The sequence below is a fragment of the Chaetodon trifascialis genome, chromosome 9, assembly GCF_039877785.1.
Source record: "Chaetodon trifascialis isolate fChaTrf1 chromosome 9, fChaTrf1.hap1, whole genome shotgun sequence".
NCBI classification, from domain to species: Eukaryota; Metazoa; Chordata; class Actinopteri; order Chaetodontiformes; family Chaetodontidae; genus Chaetodon; species Chaetodon trifascialis.
Window position 1 is genome coordinate 21,192,529 of NC_092064.1, and position 17,328 is coordinate 21,209,856.

At 41.0% G+C, this 17,328-nt stretch overlaps 3 protein-coding genes across 3 annotated transcripts; all 3 read right to left on the minus strand.

The window, feature by feature from the left end:
- Positions 1-1,907: 1,907 nt before the first annotated feature.
- Positions 1,908-6,577, minus strand: LOC139335929 (extracellular calcium-sensing receptor-like). The gene is made up of 13 exons (XM_070969712.1): positions 6,561-6,577; positions 5,683-5,871; positions 5,192-5,430; positions 4,997-5,079; positions 4,648-4,827; positions 4,334-4,522; positions 3,929-4,208; positions 3,657-3,871; positions 3,356-3,565; positions 3,125-3,248; positions 2,841-3,034; positions 2,440-2,721; positions 1,908-2,330 (listed from the first exon to the last, which is right to left on the minus strand). The coding sequence occupies exons 1-13, from the start codon at positions 6,575-6,577 to the stop codon at positions 1,908-1,910; spliced, it is 2,625 nt and encodes an 874-aa protein (XP_070825813.1).
- Positions 6,578-7,327: 750 nt separating this feature from the next.
- Positions 7,328-11,728, minus strand: LOC139335930 (extracellular calcium-sensing receptor-like). Its single transcript, XM_070969713.1, has 13 exons — positions 11,712-11,728; positions 11,339-11,527; positions 10,690-10,928; positions 10,495-10,577; positions 10,146-10,325; positions 9,832-10,020; positions 9,464-9,706; positions 9,155-9,385; positions 8,822-9,031; positions 8,591-8,714; positions 8,307-8,500; positions 7,911-8,192; positions 7,328-7,802 (listed from the first exon to the last, which is right to left on the minus strand). Exons 1-13 carry the CDS (start codon positions 11,726-11,728, stop codon positions 7,380-7,382), a joined length of 2,604 nt encoding a protein of 867 aa, XP_070825814.1. The 3' UTR covers positions 7,328-7,379.
- A 1,305-nt stretch (positions 11,729-13,033) lies between these two features.
- On the minus strand, positions 13,034-17,234 carry LOC139336782 (extracellular calcium-sensing receptor-like). Its single transcript, XM_070971013.1, has 12 exons — positions 16,847-17,234; positions 16,349-16,587; positions 16,152-16,234; positions 15,803-15,982; positions 15,487-15,675; positions 15,119-15,361; positions 14,810-15,040; positions 14,477-14,686; positions 14,246-14,369; positions 13,962-14,155; positions 13,562-13,843; positions 13,034-13,456 (listed from the first exon to the last, which is right to left on the minus strand). Exons 1-12 carry the CDS (start codon positions 17,119-17,121, stop codon positions 13,034-13,036), a joined length of 2,673 nt encoding a protein of 890 aa, XP_070827114.1. The 5' UTR covers positions 17,122-17,234.
- Positions 17,235-17,328: the final 94 nt, after the last annotated feature.

Genomic DNA, 17,328 nt, shown 5'->3' on the forward strand with positions numbered 1-17,328 from the left:
GACTCCATTAAACTGAAAGCAGTCTCAGAGACTGTGACAGCATTTATCCCTTGATTGGTCACTGTCTGCCATCAACCCTTCTGAAAGAGGAAGCAGCATCTAAATGTGAATGTTATTCAGTCTGATTCGCATGTAATGAAATTGGATATGACATAGGCTTTGGGGGGAAATAACATGAACATACTACATCTAGTAGTAGTCTAATTTAGCACTAGCTGGCCTTACTTTCTATTAAACTACATTATATCTTTTCTTCACATACACTATTCAGAAGGGAAACTATATGGCCAGGAAACTATATTGAGAGTATAGATTTATATAATTCATGAGGATTTTATGGCAGCTAACTATAATGTAGACTTAATAGGAACCTGTTCATGAGAAAGCAGGAAGCCCTTTCAGGCTCCCTCTGCACAGGTGACAGCAAGCTGAAAGCCACAACTAGGCAAACAACTGTTCCCCACGTCCATCTGCCTCTCTGATGGGAAAAGGTGTTTAACTAGCATGAATTCTTATGAAGTCTTATTAAATAAACATTTGTAGGGTGTGAAATTTGCAAGACTTTAAAAAGAAGAGACACTATTAAGGATTCAGGTAACCAGGATCCTGCAACATGTAAATGTACAATTTATGTTCACAGCATTGGATTTGATGATCAAAATGACCCATGACGCCATATTTAAGAGTTTATCTGTAGTGATGTTTTCTAATGGGCTGAATACATTTCTTTTAAATATAGGCCTATTATGAAGGAAATGTATTAATACAATGAATGCATTTGTTGCTCCTCTGAACACAACACAAATCTTTTTGGCAATCCCCTTGTCCCACTAGTCCTATCTTATCAACTTCTCATTTTCTTTTCTCGGACTACAGGGGGAATACTAATTACAATTGCCTATATAGTCATTGTTTAAACTTAACACATGAGCTTGCCTTGCCTCATTCTGAGCAGAACTGAGAGTTACTCAATCATTTGCATTTGTACAGAAATGGAACTGTAATTTTTAGAATACACAATAGATTATCTTGCACACTACTACCAACCTTCTAAGGTTAGGGGAAGTTAATGAGTTGATGATGAGAGTAAGTACTTAAAGGAACAGTAGGAAATGAGCAATGTGTTGCACAGGCTAATTGCAAATGTACAACTGCAAATCTAATAAAGAAACTTTGTTCAGAGATGAGAAAAGAGGCATCAGAGCGTTGTTAAATGGTACAATACTTCCATCTAGTGGTTGTTATCTGATATATGCAGTTTAAGCAAAATCATGTTGACGTTGTCAGTCAATGCGATTACTATATCATTCCTACTTTAAAGTGATTATATTAACTGCAGTTGGAATAATGGGTAGATTTTAATATTTTTCTGATGTGATTTTATATCAACATCAGCTATTGTGATGAGTCACTCTGAAAGCCCACTTTTTTAATAGCAGTCCACAATGACAGCGATGCGTCTATCATATACTTTGAAGTAATGCATATAAAGAGTGCAATATAAATGACATACTAGTCTGCTGAACTGTATATAATCTGTCATGGAAAAGTATATCTTTTCCAGTATATCTTTTATATGTATATCAATATAAATGTGTTAATTACATTTTTAGTGAGCAGCATTTAAATCAAATGTGTTTAATGGCAAATAAATAATGTCAGATTAGCATTTAATGATGTTGAAGACCAGCAGTAATATTCTTGGATATTCAGTTACAAATAAAAGCCATAACTATGTGTGGATACAAACCATTTTAACTTCATACACCAAAGCACATAAAGAATTTAAATTACTTGAATTGACATAACAAACACACACGAGCACATGCTTGAAACCGGGCTGAGGCATCTTAGGGAGCCCCCAGACAAATATGAAGAGTCGTATGCTCACATTCAAGTCACAAACACTATCTGGCCATCAGATGTTTCTTACTGTTTTTCTCAGGCCTCAACAGAATGATGAAACATTTGGGAGCAAAAATGCACAGCAGTAAACCGTAGCTTGAGGCCAGGATTGCAAAAATCTCCACAGCGACAACATATTTCCCAGGAGAGCTAACATAAGCAGGGACAAAGGCCACCCACACAGCACAGAATATCAGCATGCTGAAGGTGATCAGTTTGGCCTCGTTGAAGTTGTCGGGGAGTTTCCGAGCAAGAAAGGCCAAGAGGAGGCAGGTGAAGGCCAGCAGGCCAATGTAACCCAGAACCAAAGAGAAGCCAACCACAGAGGCCCTGGCACACTTCAGGGTGACCTTTGACCCTTGGAAACCCAGATCACGTCGAGGCACCAGGGGGCTGAGGGACAGCCATGCGGCACAGATGATAACCTGGATGAAAAGTGAAGATGTGTCAGTGTTCTTATTTGGTATCACGTGTTCTTGCTCATATATATAATGAAATGTTCTCAGTATTTAATCCATAAAAAAACAGTCATACCTGTATACAGGTAAAGAGGCAGACACTTCCTCTCTGTTGGCCTGGACCAAACCACTTCATCAAGGATTCAGCACCAGGCCGAGCTGAGCGGAAAACAGCAAGAACTACAAAGGTTTTGACCAGGAGGCAGGAAACACAAAGTACAAAGCTGATCCCAAAGGCTGCTTGCTGGAACCGACAAGACCAGACTGATGGGCGACCAATGAAGACCAGTGAGCACAGGAAGCACAGCTTCAATGACAGAAGAAGCAGGAAGCTCAGCTCTGAATTATTAGCTCGCACCTAGACGTGAATAACAAAGACGTGGCCATTAAAACAATACAATACTTTTTTCAGAGAGGAATGTTTTAAAAACATCAAATGCATACAATTAACTTCGCTATGTTAGTCTGGGTTCTTACCACAGGTGTTTTACGGTAGTAAAGAAACACCACAAACACAGCTGTTGTCACAGTGACACCAGACACAGCTGCTGCAGTCAAAGTAATGCCCAAGGTTTCATTAAAGGAAAGGAAGTCCAGCTGACGAGGGATGCAGGCTGTTTGTTCAACATTGGACCAGAACTCAGATGGACAACGATCGCAGTGAAGGGAACCTGAAAGAGGAAAAAGGAAGAGAGATGGAGGGAAAACACAACACAAAGTGGAAAATGAGTCTCTGTTGTGTTATGGAGTGACTTCCTCACCAGTTTTATTGCTAATCTCCCCTTCAGCACAAGGGATGCAGTCAAAGCAGCAGAGAGGTTCTCCTTTCCTGTTGGCCTTTCGGGTACCTGGGGGGCAGCTCTCACTGCACACTGAAACAGGCACCTAAACAAAAATTACAGTTTATATTGTCAAAGACACGATCTTGTGAATGGACAAAGACATTCATTTCAACAGCAAATGATTTAATGGCCTTGAGACAACATGTTGACCTGATTGGATCCTGTGCTCCATTGAATAGCTGACTCATTCAGGTGGAGGTCAAACCCATCAACTCGACCAATCAAAACAAGTTTGAGTGACCCTTCAGGGGTGTTCTGCCAGTTGACAAGGTCGTACTTTGCTGGAATGTCTGCACCTTGGAAATATAACAGTTCTCCTTGTGGTGTGGTGATGTTCACTTTGTTCAAGTGCTGCAACAGCTGAAAGTACCAAAAAATATAGATGGAAAATGCATTACTTTAAGAACTGTCACTGTTCTGGCTGAGACGTCTTCGTGATAATCGTGGTCACCTCTATGGGTTTGATGTGCTTTGGAGAGGAGCAGGTGGAGCTCTTGTTACCAGGAGGGTTGTCTCTGTTGGGGCAGGAGAGAAGGCTGTGAAGGGTGTGAGCTGCAGCATAAACAGCAAGGTAGACATTATATGCCACCCTTAGTTGGGAAGTATCAGTGAAGGGATGCTGCACCCCCACCAGGGACTCTGTCCCACTGCAGGGAGGTGGAGAAGCTTTCTGATGGGACCCCTTGGCAGGAGATGAATTAGAAACAATTGACAAATGGTCACTTTTGAGCGCTGAAGATAAATATGAAGAGAGGGGTGCTGCGTGTGATCGTTTCGCTCTAGGACTGCATTCAAACTCCTTTTGCCAGAGTTCTCGCAAGAATTCATCATCAGGACGATGACTTGGGTGCAAGCTTCTCAGATAATTTTCAAATCCAGGTATTGTTGAACTCCGAATGGCCACTCCAAGAACACCACTTGCTACTTTAGAGATGGTAAGATCGTGGAGAAGATCATCACTGGTACTCCAAGCCTCACTGGCCAGAAACTGTCTGTCAGTCACCTACGGTTAGAGGACACTGAAATAAATTCCCACAAGGAAAAAAAACATTCTGTTCTTACAAAAATGATATCTTTCTTCAATGATTTAACCCACAGGTCATACATAGTTCCATGCAAGTTGCTCACATTCATCTTTGCCAGTTCCAGAAATACTGCTTTTGCATCTGTATACCAGCAAAAGATCAGAATCACCCTCGCAGTCGAGGCTTGAATTGTGAGTGCTGCATGTCTGGCATCACTAACAATGGTTTGTCTGTGCACAGTCTCTATGAATTCCAAACACACTCCTTTTCCCTCAATCTGTTCCTGAAACACCTGAAATATGGAGGTCAAAACAACAATTATGTTCATATGTATCTAATTTGTCATATATACTGTAAGAAGGACATACATGAGAGACATTTTCAGGCAACTTGCATCACAATTACAATAACATGCACCTGTATGGCCAAATGACCATAATCATTGTTTTCTATCACTGCTCCCATCCATGTCCAGTGGAAGCGAATGGCCATTCGTGCCATGGCCCGGGCTTGGTAAATATCACTGGGGATTGTTCTGAAGAAGTTAGGAAACTTTGTCCTGTCACTAAGACAGGGGCAGCTAGCCAAGTAGCTGATCTGATGGAGAAACAACAGAAATATCTTTTTGACATTGCTTTTAGAGAAATAATGTAATTTAGATTTGCTTAAAACATTTTGAAAAGTGTTTCAGCCCGTTGATGTAAACTGTGTAAAAATACATTCATCAGAGGTTTTTTCCCAAGATAATGAAACTCACTACTGGCACTGAGAGAGGCCCCAGGATCCTGGACATCATTATGCCTGTTGTAGATGAAGCAGCACCAATTAGCAATGGAACAGGCTGACCACCTGCTGATAGCATTGGACATATAATTACACAAACACAATCTTTTGCATTATATCAATTGTTTTTTTCATGGACATTGCAAATATTACCTTACTATTAAATTATATCTAATACCTGCAGCCTCTCCAGCTTGTTCATAAGCTGCAGAACGAGGCATAGAGGTCGGTAAGTTGCAGTTGTGTGTGTCTCCTCCGACCAGCGACAGTGCACCTTGCAGAGCCCAGGGGTATCGAGAACAGATACCAAGTATACGATAACCCAGCTTCACTCCTGGTAGCAGGGTGCTGTTACGATTGATTTCCTCCACCGCAAACACCATTGCATATGTGTATTTTAATGACTTTACATCTAAACTGAGATGACCGGACAAGAGAGGAATAGGAAATAGAATAATATCTTCAGGGAAAAATACATATAAATATTATGGACATGAATATAGAAACAACAAATCTGGACCTGCTGTAAATCATTATGACTGCTATTAACATTGAATAACATAAGTATGACAAAACATATGAAAAATACAGGCAATGTGCTGTAATCATATGAACAACATAATAACCATCAAACATTCAACTATAATACATGTTATGATGAAGTTTTACCCAGTGCAAGGTTTATAATGTGGCATCTCGGTGAAGACCTGCTCAACAGCTGAAGGTATGTAATACACGTTAAAAAGTCCACCAATAATCACATCTCCATCTTGGAAGAGGCTCTTGTCAGCAGGTGCGCCCCACCTTGAGCACACTATCGCCTGAGTCACCTCCAGCCCCATCTGTCTGCCCACTATACTGAGAAGGAGCAGAGAGAGAGAGCTGAGCAGATCCACTGAGTGAGGAGCCAGGGGAACCAAAACATAGATGCAGCTGTTCTGGACATTTATCACACATAATTAACTTTTATCAGGACGTCAGAATATGCATCAATGAGAAGTGCAGTAACAATTCAATCTGTGTAAAACACAGTTCACATCAAACCTGCCAATAGAGTGCATGATATGGGAAAAAAATGGGAAGGCACCTCACAGACAATGTTTGGCAGTTCCTGTTACCAAAGACAAAAGCCATTAAATTCAAAATGTGCAAATACAACATCACAGCCATGTCAGTCACCTGCAAACAGGAAGGAAATTATAAGAAGAAACATGTTTCACTTGGTTAAAAAGATCCTTTCACAAGATAAATTATCATCTCTGAAACTGGAATCTTGACTGAAACATACCCCCTCCCACTCTGCACAAGTGAAGTGGTCATATGAGTATTTATAATAGGTATAAAGCATTTTGCAAGGAGGAACCTGATGACACAAGCAGCACACAACACAAAATAATTCCTCCCTGGAGTGATGGTGGAAAAACAATACAATGCTAACAAGTGGTTAAGGTGTATGAAGTTAGCAGCCAGCAAAAAGCCTCTAGGCCACATGAATTCTGAATAAATGCACCTGTGGATGTACAGGTAACATGTAGCTTTGCTCTCACAATTGCATGTTTTCCATTATAGCCAATTTTCATTTGTTTCTGGACAATCGAGAAGGGAGAAATGTACCATTGAACGTGATTTTCTGCACCACTAATTCCCTGTGACCAGCTGAAATAGCAGCTCCTTTAAACTTTTAGCTGAGGTGAAGGCATGCAGTTACATCACAATGCTTCGATATTAAACCATATACAGTATATCAGATGTTTATCTTTTAATTTAGCTTTTTCTTTATTTGACTACAGAATAATACACAAGCACATGAGAGAAAACTGTCATTATTTTTGATCAGATATTAGTGAAAAAGGTAATATTTCAGTTGTATTTGACTCTGGCCATCATGCAGGGCTGAACCCCCTGCAGCACAACCACTCCTGTGAATAAATGATCTATTAATTGAATGTATTGTAATTTCAATCAAAATTTTATATTCTGAGAAAGTGATGAGTGTTTTATTCAGTTGAGGTACAGTGTTTATTCAAAACAAAGACAACAAACAACAAACCACATAAATCCAAAATAATTGAATAACGTTTTTATTGTGCAGCATTTAACTTAACTATGTGTTTTTCTATCATGGTGTATGAATAATGTCAGATTAGCATTTAATGATTTCTATGAATAGCAGAAATCTTCTTAGATATTTATTTACAAATGACAGCCATAACTGCATGGCTTCAAGGCATTTTCTTTTCCATCACACAGCGCACATGAGGAATTAACATGACTTAGATCACTTGCTTGAAACCAGGATATAGCAACATGGGGGGCCTCCAGACAAATATGAAGAGAGTCGTATGCTCACATTCAAGTCACAAACACTATCTGGCCATCAGATGTTTCTTACTGTTTTTCTCAGGCCTCAACAGAATGATGAAACATTTGGGAGCAAAAATGCACAGCAGTAAACCGTAGCTCGAGGCCAGGATTGCAAAAATCTCCACAGCAACAACATATTTCCCAGGAGAGCTAACATAAGCAGGGACAAAGGCCACCCACACAGCACAGAATATCAGCATGCTGAAGGTGATCAGTTTGGCCTCATTGAAGTTGTCGGGGAGTTTCCGAGCAAGAAAGGCCAAGAGGAGGCAGGTGCAGGCCAGCAGGCCAATGTAACCCAGAACCAAAGAGAAGCCAACCACAGAGGCCATGGCACACTTCAGGGTGACCTTTGACCCTTGGAAACCCAGATCACGTCGAGGCACCGGGGGGCTGAGGGACAGCCATGCGGCACAGATGATAACCTGGATGAAAAGTGAAGATGTGTCAGTGTTCTTATTTGGTATCACGTGTTCTTGCTCATATATATAATAAAATATTCTCAGTATTTAATCCATAAAAAACAGTCATACCTGTATACAGGTGAAGAGGCAGACACTTCCTCTCTGTTGGCCTGGACCAAACCACTTCAACAAGGATTCAGCTCCAGGCCGAGCTGAGCGGAAAACAGCAAGAACTACAAGGGTTTTGACCAGGAGACAGGAAACACAAAGTACAAAGCTGATCCCAAAGGCTGCCTGCTGGAACCGACAAGACCAGACTGATGGGCGACCAATGAAGACCAGTGAGCACAGGAAGCACAGCTTCAATGACAGAAGAAGCAGGAAGCTCAGCTCTGAATTATTAGCTCGCACCTAGACGTGAATAACAAAGACGTGGCCATTGAAACAATACTTTTTTCAGAGAGGAATGTTTTAAAAACATCAAATGCATACAATTAACTTTGCTATGTTAGGCTGGGTTCTTACCACAGGTGTTTTACGGTAGTAAAGAAACACCACAAACACAGCTGTTGTCACAGTGACACCAGACACAGCTGCTGCAGTCAAAGTAATGCCCAAGGTTTCATTAAAGGAAAGGAAGTCCAGCTGACGAGGGATGCAGGCTGTTTGTTCAACATTGGACCAGAACTCAGATGGACAACGATCGCAGTGAAGGGAACCTGAAAGAGGAAAAAGGAAGAGAGATGGAGGGAAAACACAACACAAAGTGGAAAATGAGTCTCTGTTGTGTTATGGAATGACTTCCTCACCAGTTTTATTGCTAATCTCCCCTTCAGCACATGGGATGCAGTCAAAGCAGCAGAGAGGTTCTCCTTTCCTGTTGGCCTTTCGGGTACCTGGGGGGCAGCTCTCACTGCACACTGAAACAGGCACCTAAACAAAAATGACAGTTTATATTGTCAAAGACACGATCTTGTGAATGGACAAAGACATTCATTTCAACAGCAAATGATTTAATGGCCTTGAGACAACATGTTGACCTGATTGGATCCTGTGCTCCATTGAATAGCTGACTCATTCAGGTGGAGGTCAAACCCATCAACTCGACCAATCAAAACAAGTTTGAGTGACCCCTCAGGGGTGTTCTGCCAGTTGACAAGGTCGTACGTTGCTGAAATGTCGGCACCTTGGAAATAAAATTTTTCTCCTTGTGGTGTGGTGATGTTCACTTTGTTCAAGTGCTGCAACAGCTGAAAGTACCAAATACTGAAAATAATATATCCATGAAAAATGCAATGACAACATTCAGATTATCATTACTTGAAGAACTGTCACTGTTCTGGCTGAGACGTCTTCGTGATAATCGTGTTCACCTCTATGGGTTTGATGTGTTTTGGAGAGGAGCAGGTGGAGTTCTTGTTTCCAGGAGGGCTGTCGCTGTTGGGGCAGGAGAGAAGGCTGTGAAGGGCGTGAGCTGCAGCATAAACAGCAAGGTAGACATTATATGCCACCCTTAGCTGGGAAGTATCGGTGAAGGGATGCTGCACCCCCTCCAGGGACTCTGTCCCACTGCAGGGAGGTGGAGAAGCTTTCTGAAGGGACCCCTTGGCAGGAGATGAATTAGAAACAATTGACAAATGGTCAGTTTTGAGTGCTGAAGATAAATATGAAGAGAGAGGTGCTGCTTGTGATCGTTTCGATCCAGGACTGCATCCAAACTCCTTTTGCCAGAGTTCTCGCAAGAATTCATCATCAGGACGATGACTTGGGTGCAAGCTTCTCAGATAATTTTCAAATCCAGGTATTGTTGAACTCCGAATGGCCACTCCAAGAACACCACTTACCACTTTAGAGATGGTAAGATCTTGGAGAAGATCATCACTGGTACTCCAAGCCTCACTGGCCAGAAACTGTCTGTCAGTCACCTACGGTTAGAGGACACTGAAATAAATTCCCACAAGGAAAAAAAACATTCTGTTCTTACAAAAATTATATCTTTCTTCAATGATTAAACCCACAGGTCATACATAGTTCCATGCAAGTTGCTCACATTCATCTTTGCCAGTTCCAGAAATACTGCTTTTGCATCTGTATACCAGCAAAAGATCAGAATCACCCTTGCAGTCGAGGCTTGAATTGTGAGTGCTGCACGTCTGGCATCACTAACAATGGTTTGTCTATGCACAGTCTCTATGAATTCCAAACACACTCCTTTTCCCTCAATCTGTTCCTGAAACACCTGAAATATGGAGGTCAAAACAACAATTATTTTCATATGTATCTAATTTGGCATGTATACTGTATGAAGGACATACATGAGAGACATTTTCAGGCAACTTGCATCACAATTACAATAACATGCACCTGTATGGCCAAATGACCATAATCATTGTTTTCTATCACTGCTCCCATCCATGTCCAGTGGAAGCGAATGGCCATTCGTGCCATGGCCCGGGCTTGGTAAATATCACTGGGGATTGTTCTGAAGAAGTTAGGAAACTTTGTCCTGTCACTAAGACAGGGGCAGCTAGCCAAGTAGCTGATCTGATGGAGAAACAACAGAAATATCTTTTTGACATTGCTTTTAGAGAAATAATGTAATTTAGATTTGCTTAAAACATTTTGAAAAGTGTTTCAGCCCGTTGATGTAAACTGTGTAAAAATACATTCATCAGAGGTTTTTTCCCAAGATAATGAAACTCACTACTGGCACTGAGAGAGGCCCCAGGATCCTGGACATCATTATGCCTGTTGTAGATGAAGCAGCACCAATTAGCAATGGAACAGGCTGACCACCTGCTGATAGCATTGGACATATAATTACACAAACATAATCTTTTGCATTATATCAATTGTTTTTTTCATGGACATTGCAAATATTACCTTACTATTAAATTATATCTAATACCTGCAGCCTCTCCAGCTTGTTCATAAGCTGCAGAATGAGGCATAGAGGTTGGTAAGTTGCAGTTGTGTGTGTCTCCTCCAACCAGTGACAGTGCACCTTGTAGAGCCCAGGGGTATCGAGAACAGCTGTCAAGTATACGATAGCCCAACTTCACTCCTGGTAGCAGGGTGTTGTTACGATTGATTTCCTCCACCCCAAATGCCATGGCATATATATATTTCAAAGGCTCTAGATCTAAACTGAGACCATAGGAATTGTGGAAAAAAAAAATAATATAAATCAATGAAACATAAAAATAATCATTATTGACATGAACATAGAAACAACAAATATCCCAAAATGTGTATAAATACATACAAATATAAAAGTAATGCAGAAAATTCTGTTGAATCAACTGTACTATAATAAATCTGTGTTCATATTTATATTAAAAACACTAGCATTTATTAATGATGGACCTTTTCTAAAACATAATGAGAGCACAAACAATGGATACCTTACTAGCTCAACACTTCGAAAGCTTATTTTACATTTTAACATATAAGCATCACTGAAAAATGTGAAAATACAGGCAATATGCTGTAGTCATATGAACAACATAATAACCATCAAACATTCAACAATAATACATGTTATGATGAAGTTTTACCCAGTGCAAGGTTGATAATGTGGCATCTTGGTGAGGACCTGCTCAACAGCTGAAGGTATGTAATACACGTTAAAAAGTCCACCAATAATCACATCTCCATCCTGGAAGAGGTTCTTGTCAGCAGGTGCGCCCCACCTTGAGCACGCTATCGCCTGAGTCACCTCCAGCCCCATCTGTCTGCCCACTATACTGAGAAGGAGCAGAGAGAGAGCTGAGCAGATCCACTAAGTGAGGAGCCAGGGGAACCAAAACATAGATGCAGCTGTTCTGGACATTTATCACACATAATTAACTTTTATCAGGACGTCAGAATATGCATCAATGAGAAGTGCAGTAACAATTCAATCTGTGTAAAACACAGTTCACATCGAACCTGCCAATAGAGTGCATGATATGGGAAAAAAATGGGAAGGCACCTCACAGACAATGTTTGACAGTTCCTGTTACCAAAGACAAAAGCCATTAAATTCAAAATGTGCAAATACAACATCACAGCCATGTCAGTCACCTGCAAACAGGAAGGAAATTATAAGAAGAAACATGTTTCACTTGGTTAAAAAGATCCTTTCACAAGATAAATTATCATCTCTGAAGCTGGAATCTTGACTGAAACATACCCCCTCCCACTCTGCACAAGTGAAGTGGTCATATGAGTATTTATAATAGGTATAAAGCATTTTGCAAGGAGGAACCTGATGACACAAGCAGCACACAACACAAAATAAGTCCTCCCTGGAGTGATGGTGGAAAAACAATACAATGCTAACAAGTGGTTAAGGTGTATGAAGTTAGCAGCCAGCAAAAAGCCTCTAGGCCACATGAATTCTGAATAAATGCACCTGTGGATGTACAGGTAACATGTAGCTTTGCTCTCACAATTGCATGTTTTTCATTATAGCCAATTTTCATTTGGTTCTGGACAATCGAGAAGGGAGAAATGTACCACTGAACATGATTTTCTGCACCACTAATTCCCTGTGACCAGCTAAAATAGCAGCTCCTTTAAACTTTTAGCTGAGGAGAAGGCATGCAGTTACATCACAATGCTTCGATATTAAACCATATACAGTATATCAGATGTTTATCTTTTAATTTAGCTTTTTCTTTATTTGACTACAGAATAATACACAAGCACATGAGAGAAAACTGTCATTATTTTTGATCAGATATTAGTGAAAAAGGTAATATTTCAGTTGTATTTGACTCTGGCCATCATGCAGGGCTGAACCCCCTGCAGCACAACCACTCCTGTGAATAAATGATCTATTAATTGAATGTATTGTAATTTCAATCAAAATTTTATATTCTGAGAAAGTGATGAGTGTTTTATTCAGTTGAGGTACAGTGTTTATTCAAAACAAAGACGACAAACAACAAACCACATAAATCCAAAATAATTGTATAACGTTTTTATTGTGCAGCATTTAACTTAACTATGTGTTTTTCTATCATGGTGTATGAATAATGTCAGATTAGCATTTAATGATTTCTATGAATAGCAGAAATCTTCTTAGATATTTATTTACAAATGACAGCCATAACTGCATGGCTTCAAGGCATTTTCTTTTCCATCACACAGCGCACATGAGGAATTAACATGACTTAGATCACTTGCTTGAAACCAGGATATAGCAACATGGGGGGCCTCCAGACAAATATGAAGAGAGTCGTATGCTCACATTCAAGTCACAAACACTATCTGGCCATCAGATGTTTCTTACTGTTTTTCTCAGGCCTCAACAAAATGATGAAACATTTGGGAGCAAAAATGCACAGCAGTAAACCGTAGCTCGAGGCCAGGATTGCAAAAATCTCCACAGCGACAACATATTTCCCAGGAGAGCTAACATAAGCAGGGACAAAGGCCACCCACACAGCACAGAATATCAGCATGCTGAAGGTGATCAGTTTGGCCTCATTGAAGTTGTCGGGGAGTTTCCGAGCAAGAAAGGCCAAGAGGAGGCAGGTGCAGGCCAGCAGGCCAATGTAACCCAGAACCAAAGAGAAGCCAACCACAGAGGCCATGGCACACTCCAGGGTGACCTTTGACCCTTGGAAACCCAGATCACGTCGAGGAACCGGGGGGCTAAGGGACAGCCATACGGCACAGATGATAACCTGGATGAAAAGTGAAGATATGTCAGTGTTATTATTTGGTATCACATGTTTGTGCTCATATTATAGAATGTTCTCAACATTCGATCCATGAAACAATATTCATACCTGTACACAGGTAAAGAGGCAGACACTTCCTCTCTGTTGTCCTGGACCAAACCACTTCAACAAGGATTCAGCTCCAGGCCGAGCTGAGCGGAAAACAGCAAGAACTACAAGGGTTTTGACCAGGAGACAGGAAACACAAAGTACAAAGCTGATCCCAAAGGCTGCCTGCTGGAACTGACAAGACCAGACTGATGGGCGACCAATGAAGACCAGTGAGCACAGGAAGCACAGCTTCAATGACAGAAGAAGCAGGAAGCTCAGCTCTGAATTATTGGCTCGCACCTAGACGTGAATAACAAAGGCATGGCCATTGAAACAAGACAAAACTTTTTGGGAGAGACATGACAAAAAGATGATATGCACACAACAAACCTTCTGTTATATTAGTCTGGGTTCTTACCATAGGTGTTTTACGGTAGTAAAGAAACACCACAAACACAGCTGTTGTCATAGTGACACCAGACACAGCTGCTGTAGTCAAAGTAATGCCCAAGGTTTCATTAAAGGAGAGGAAGTCCAGCTGACGAGGGATGCAGGCTGTTTGTTCAACATTGGACCAGAACTCAGATGGACAACGATCGCAGTGAAGGGAACCTGAAAGAGGAAAAAGGAAGAGAGATGGAGGGAAAACACAACACAAAGTGGAAAATGAGTCTCTGTTGTGTTATGGAGTGACTTCCTCACCAGTTTTACTGCTAATCTCCCCTTCAGCACATGGGATGCAGTCAAAGCAGCAGAAAGGTTCTCCTTTCCTGTTGGCCTTTCGGGTACCTGGGGGGCAGCTCTCACTGCACACTGAAACAGGCACCTAAACAAAAATGACAATTTATTTTGTCAAAGACACGATCTTGTGAATGGACAAAGACATTCATTTCAACAGCTAGTGATTTAATGGCCTTGAGACAACATGTTGACCTGATTGGATCCTGTGCTCCATTGAATAGCTGACTCATTCAGGTGGAGATCAAACCCATCAACTCGACCAATCAAAACAAGTTTGAGTGACCCTTCAGGGGTGTTCTGCCAGTTGACAAGGTCGTATGTTGCTGAAATGTCGGCACCTTGGAAATAAAATTTTTCTCCTTGTGGTGTGGTGATGTTCACTTTGTTCAAGTGCTGCAACAGCTGAAAGTACCAAATACTGAAAATAATATATCCATGAAAAATACAATGACAACATTCAGATTATCATTACTTGAAGAATTGTCACTGTTCTGGATGAGACGTCTTCATGATAATTGTGGTCACCTCTATGGGTTTGATGTGCTTTGGAGAGGAGCAGGTGGAGCTCTTGTTACCAGGAGGGCTGTCGCTGTTGGGGCAGGAGAGAAGGCTGTGAAGGGCGTGAGCTGCAGCATAAACAGCAAGGTAGACATTATATGCCACCCTTAGCTGGGAAGTATCGGTGAAGGGATGCTGCACCTCCTCCAGGGACTCTGTCCCACTGCAGGGAGGTGGAGAAGCTTTCTGAAGGGACCCCTTGGCAGGAGATGAATTAGAAACAATTGACAAATGGTCAGTTTTGAGTGCTGAAGATAAATATGAAGAGAGAGGTGCTGCATGTGATCGTTTCGATCCAGGACTGCATCCAAACTCCTTTTGCCAGAGTTCTCGCAAGAATTCATCATCAGGACGATGACTTGGGTGCAAGCTTCTCAGATAATTTTCAAATCCAGGTATTGTTGAACTCCGAATGGCCACTCCAAGAACACCACTTACCACTTTAGAGATGGTAAGATCTTGGAGAAGATCATCACTGGTACTCCAAGCCTCACTGGCCAGAAACTGTCTGTCAGTCACCTACGGTTAGAGGACACTGAAATAAATTCCCACAAGGAAAAAAAACATTCTGTTCTTACAAAAATTATATCTTTCTTCAATGATTAAACCCACAGGTCATACATAGTTCCATGCAAGTTGCTCACATTCATCTTTGCCAGTTCCAGAAATACTGCTTTTGCATCTGTATACCAGCAAAAGATCAGAATCACCCTCGCAGTTGAGGCTTGAATTGTGAGTGCTGCACGTCTGGCATCACTAACAATGGTTTGTCTGTGCACAGTCTCTATGAATTCCAAACACACTCCTTTTCCCTCAATCTGTTCCTGAAACACCTGAAATATGGAGGTCAAAACAACAATTATGTTCACATATGTATCTAATTTGTCATGTATACTGTAAGAAGGACATACATGAGAGACATTTTCAGGCAATTAAGATTATAGTCCGAAAAACATGCACCTGTATGGCCAATTGACCATAATCATTGTTTACTATCACTGCTCCCATCCATGTCCAGTGGAAGCGAATGGCCATTCGTGCCATGGCCCGGGCTTGGTAAATATCACTGGGGATTGTTCTGAAGAAGTTAGGAAACTTTGTCCTGTCACTAAGACAGGGGCAGCTAGCCAAGTAGCTGATCTGATGGAGAAACAACAGAAATATCTTTTTGACATTACTTTTAGAGAAATAATGTAATTTAGATTTGCTTAAAACATTTTGAAAAGTGTTTCAGCCCGTTGATGTAAACTGTGTAAAAATACATTCATCAGAGGTTTTTTCCCAAGATAATGAAACTCACTACTGGCACTGAGAGAGGCCCCAGGATCCTGGACATCATTATGCCTGTTGTAGATGAAGCAGCACCAATTAGCAATGGAACAGGCTGACCACCTGCTGATAGCATTGGACATATAATTACACAAACGTAATCTTTCTATACTTGAATCAGTTGTTTTCATGTACATTGCAAATATTAACTGAATACTAAATTATATCATCTCATACCTGCAGCCTCTCCAGCTTGTTCATAAGCTGCAGAATGAGGCATAGAGGCTGATAAGTTGCAGCTGTGTGTGTCTCCTCCGACCAGTGACAGTGCACCTTGCAGAGCCCAGGGGTATCGAGAACAGCTGTCAAGTATACGATAGCCCAGCTTCACTCCTGGTAGCAGGGTGTTGTTACGATTGATTTCCTCCACCGCAAACACCATCGCATATATATATTTCAAAGGCTCTAGATCTAAACTGAGACCACAGGCATAGTGAATAAAATGATATAAATCAGCGAGAGTTAAAAATAATGTGGACATGAACACAGAAACAACAAATATCCAAAAATGTGTATAAATGCATACAAATGTTAAAGTAAGTGCATAAAAATCTATTGAAATAACTCAGTTATAATAAATATATCCATATCTTATATGAGAATGCCAAAAATCATATGAACAACATAATAGCCATCAAACATTCAACAATAACAAAAGTTATGTTCATGTTTTACCCAGTGCAAGGTTGATAATGTGGCATCTTGGTGAAGACCTGCTCAACAGCTGACGGTATGTAATACACGTTAAAAAGTCCACCAATAATCACATCTCCATCCTTGTAGAGACTCTTGTCAGCAGGTGTGCCCCACCTGGAGCACACTAGCGCCTGAACCACTTCCAGCCCCATCTGTCTGCCCACTATACTGAGGAGCAGCAGAGAGAGGGCTGAACAGGTCCACCGAGAGAGGAGCCAGGGGACCCAAGACATGGATACAGCTGTTCTAGGCATTTAACAAATATACACTAAATAATTATTATCTGAATGTCAGAGTGCAATAAATAAATAATACATTCAATCTATTTAAATAGTAATTCACATTAAACCTGTTTGATGTCACCTGGAGAAAAAATGGAAAGGCACTTCACGGACAAGGTTCAACAGTTACTAAACATTATTCCCATTAAATTCAGTATATTCAAATATAACATCAGAGCC

Excerpts from the sequence above, each read along its gene's own strand:
- LOC139335929 (XM_070969712.1), bottom strand. Across the intron at positions 3,249-3,355 it reads GGAGCACAGGATCCAATCAG|GTGCCTGTTTCAGTGTGCAG; the intron begins GTCAACATGTTG and ends ATTTTTGTTTAG. Across the intron at positions 3,035-3,124 it reads GGAGATTAGCAATAAAACTG|GTTCCCTTCACTGCGATCGT; the intron begins GTGAGGAAGTCA and ends TTCCTCTTTCAG.
- LOC139335930 (XM_070969713.1), bottom strand. Across the intron at positions 10,929-11,338 it reads CATTATCAACCTTGCACTGG|TTTAGATCTAGAGCCTTTGA; the intron begins GTAAAACTTCAT and ends CTATGGTCTCAG. Across the intron at positions 8,501-8,590 it reads GGAGATTAGCAATAAAACTG|GTTCCCTTCACTGCGATCGT; the intron begins GTGAGGAAGTCA and ends TTCCTCTTTCAG.
- LOC139336782 (XM_070971013.1), bottom strand. The coding sequence starts at position 17,121 with ATGCCTAGAACAGCTGTATCCATGTCTTGGGTCCCCTGGCTCCTCTCT. Across the intron at positions 16,588-16,846 it reads CATTATCAACCTTGCACTGG|TTTAGATCTAGAGCCTTTGA; the intron begins GTAAAACATGAA and ends CTGTGGTCTCAG. Across the intron at positions 15,362-15,486 it reads TGGAACTGGCAAAGATGAAT|GTGACTGACAGACAGTTTCT; the intron begins GTGAGCAACTTG and ends CTCTAACCGTAG.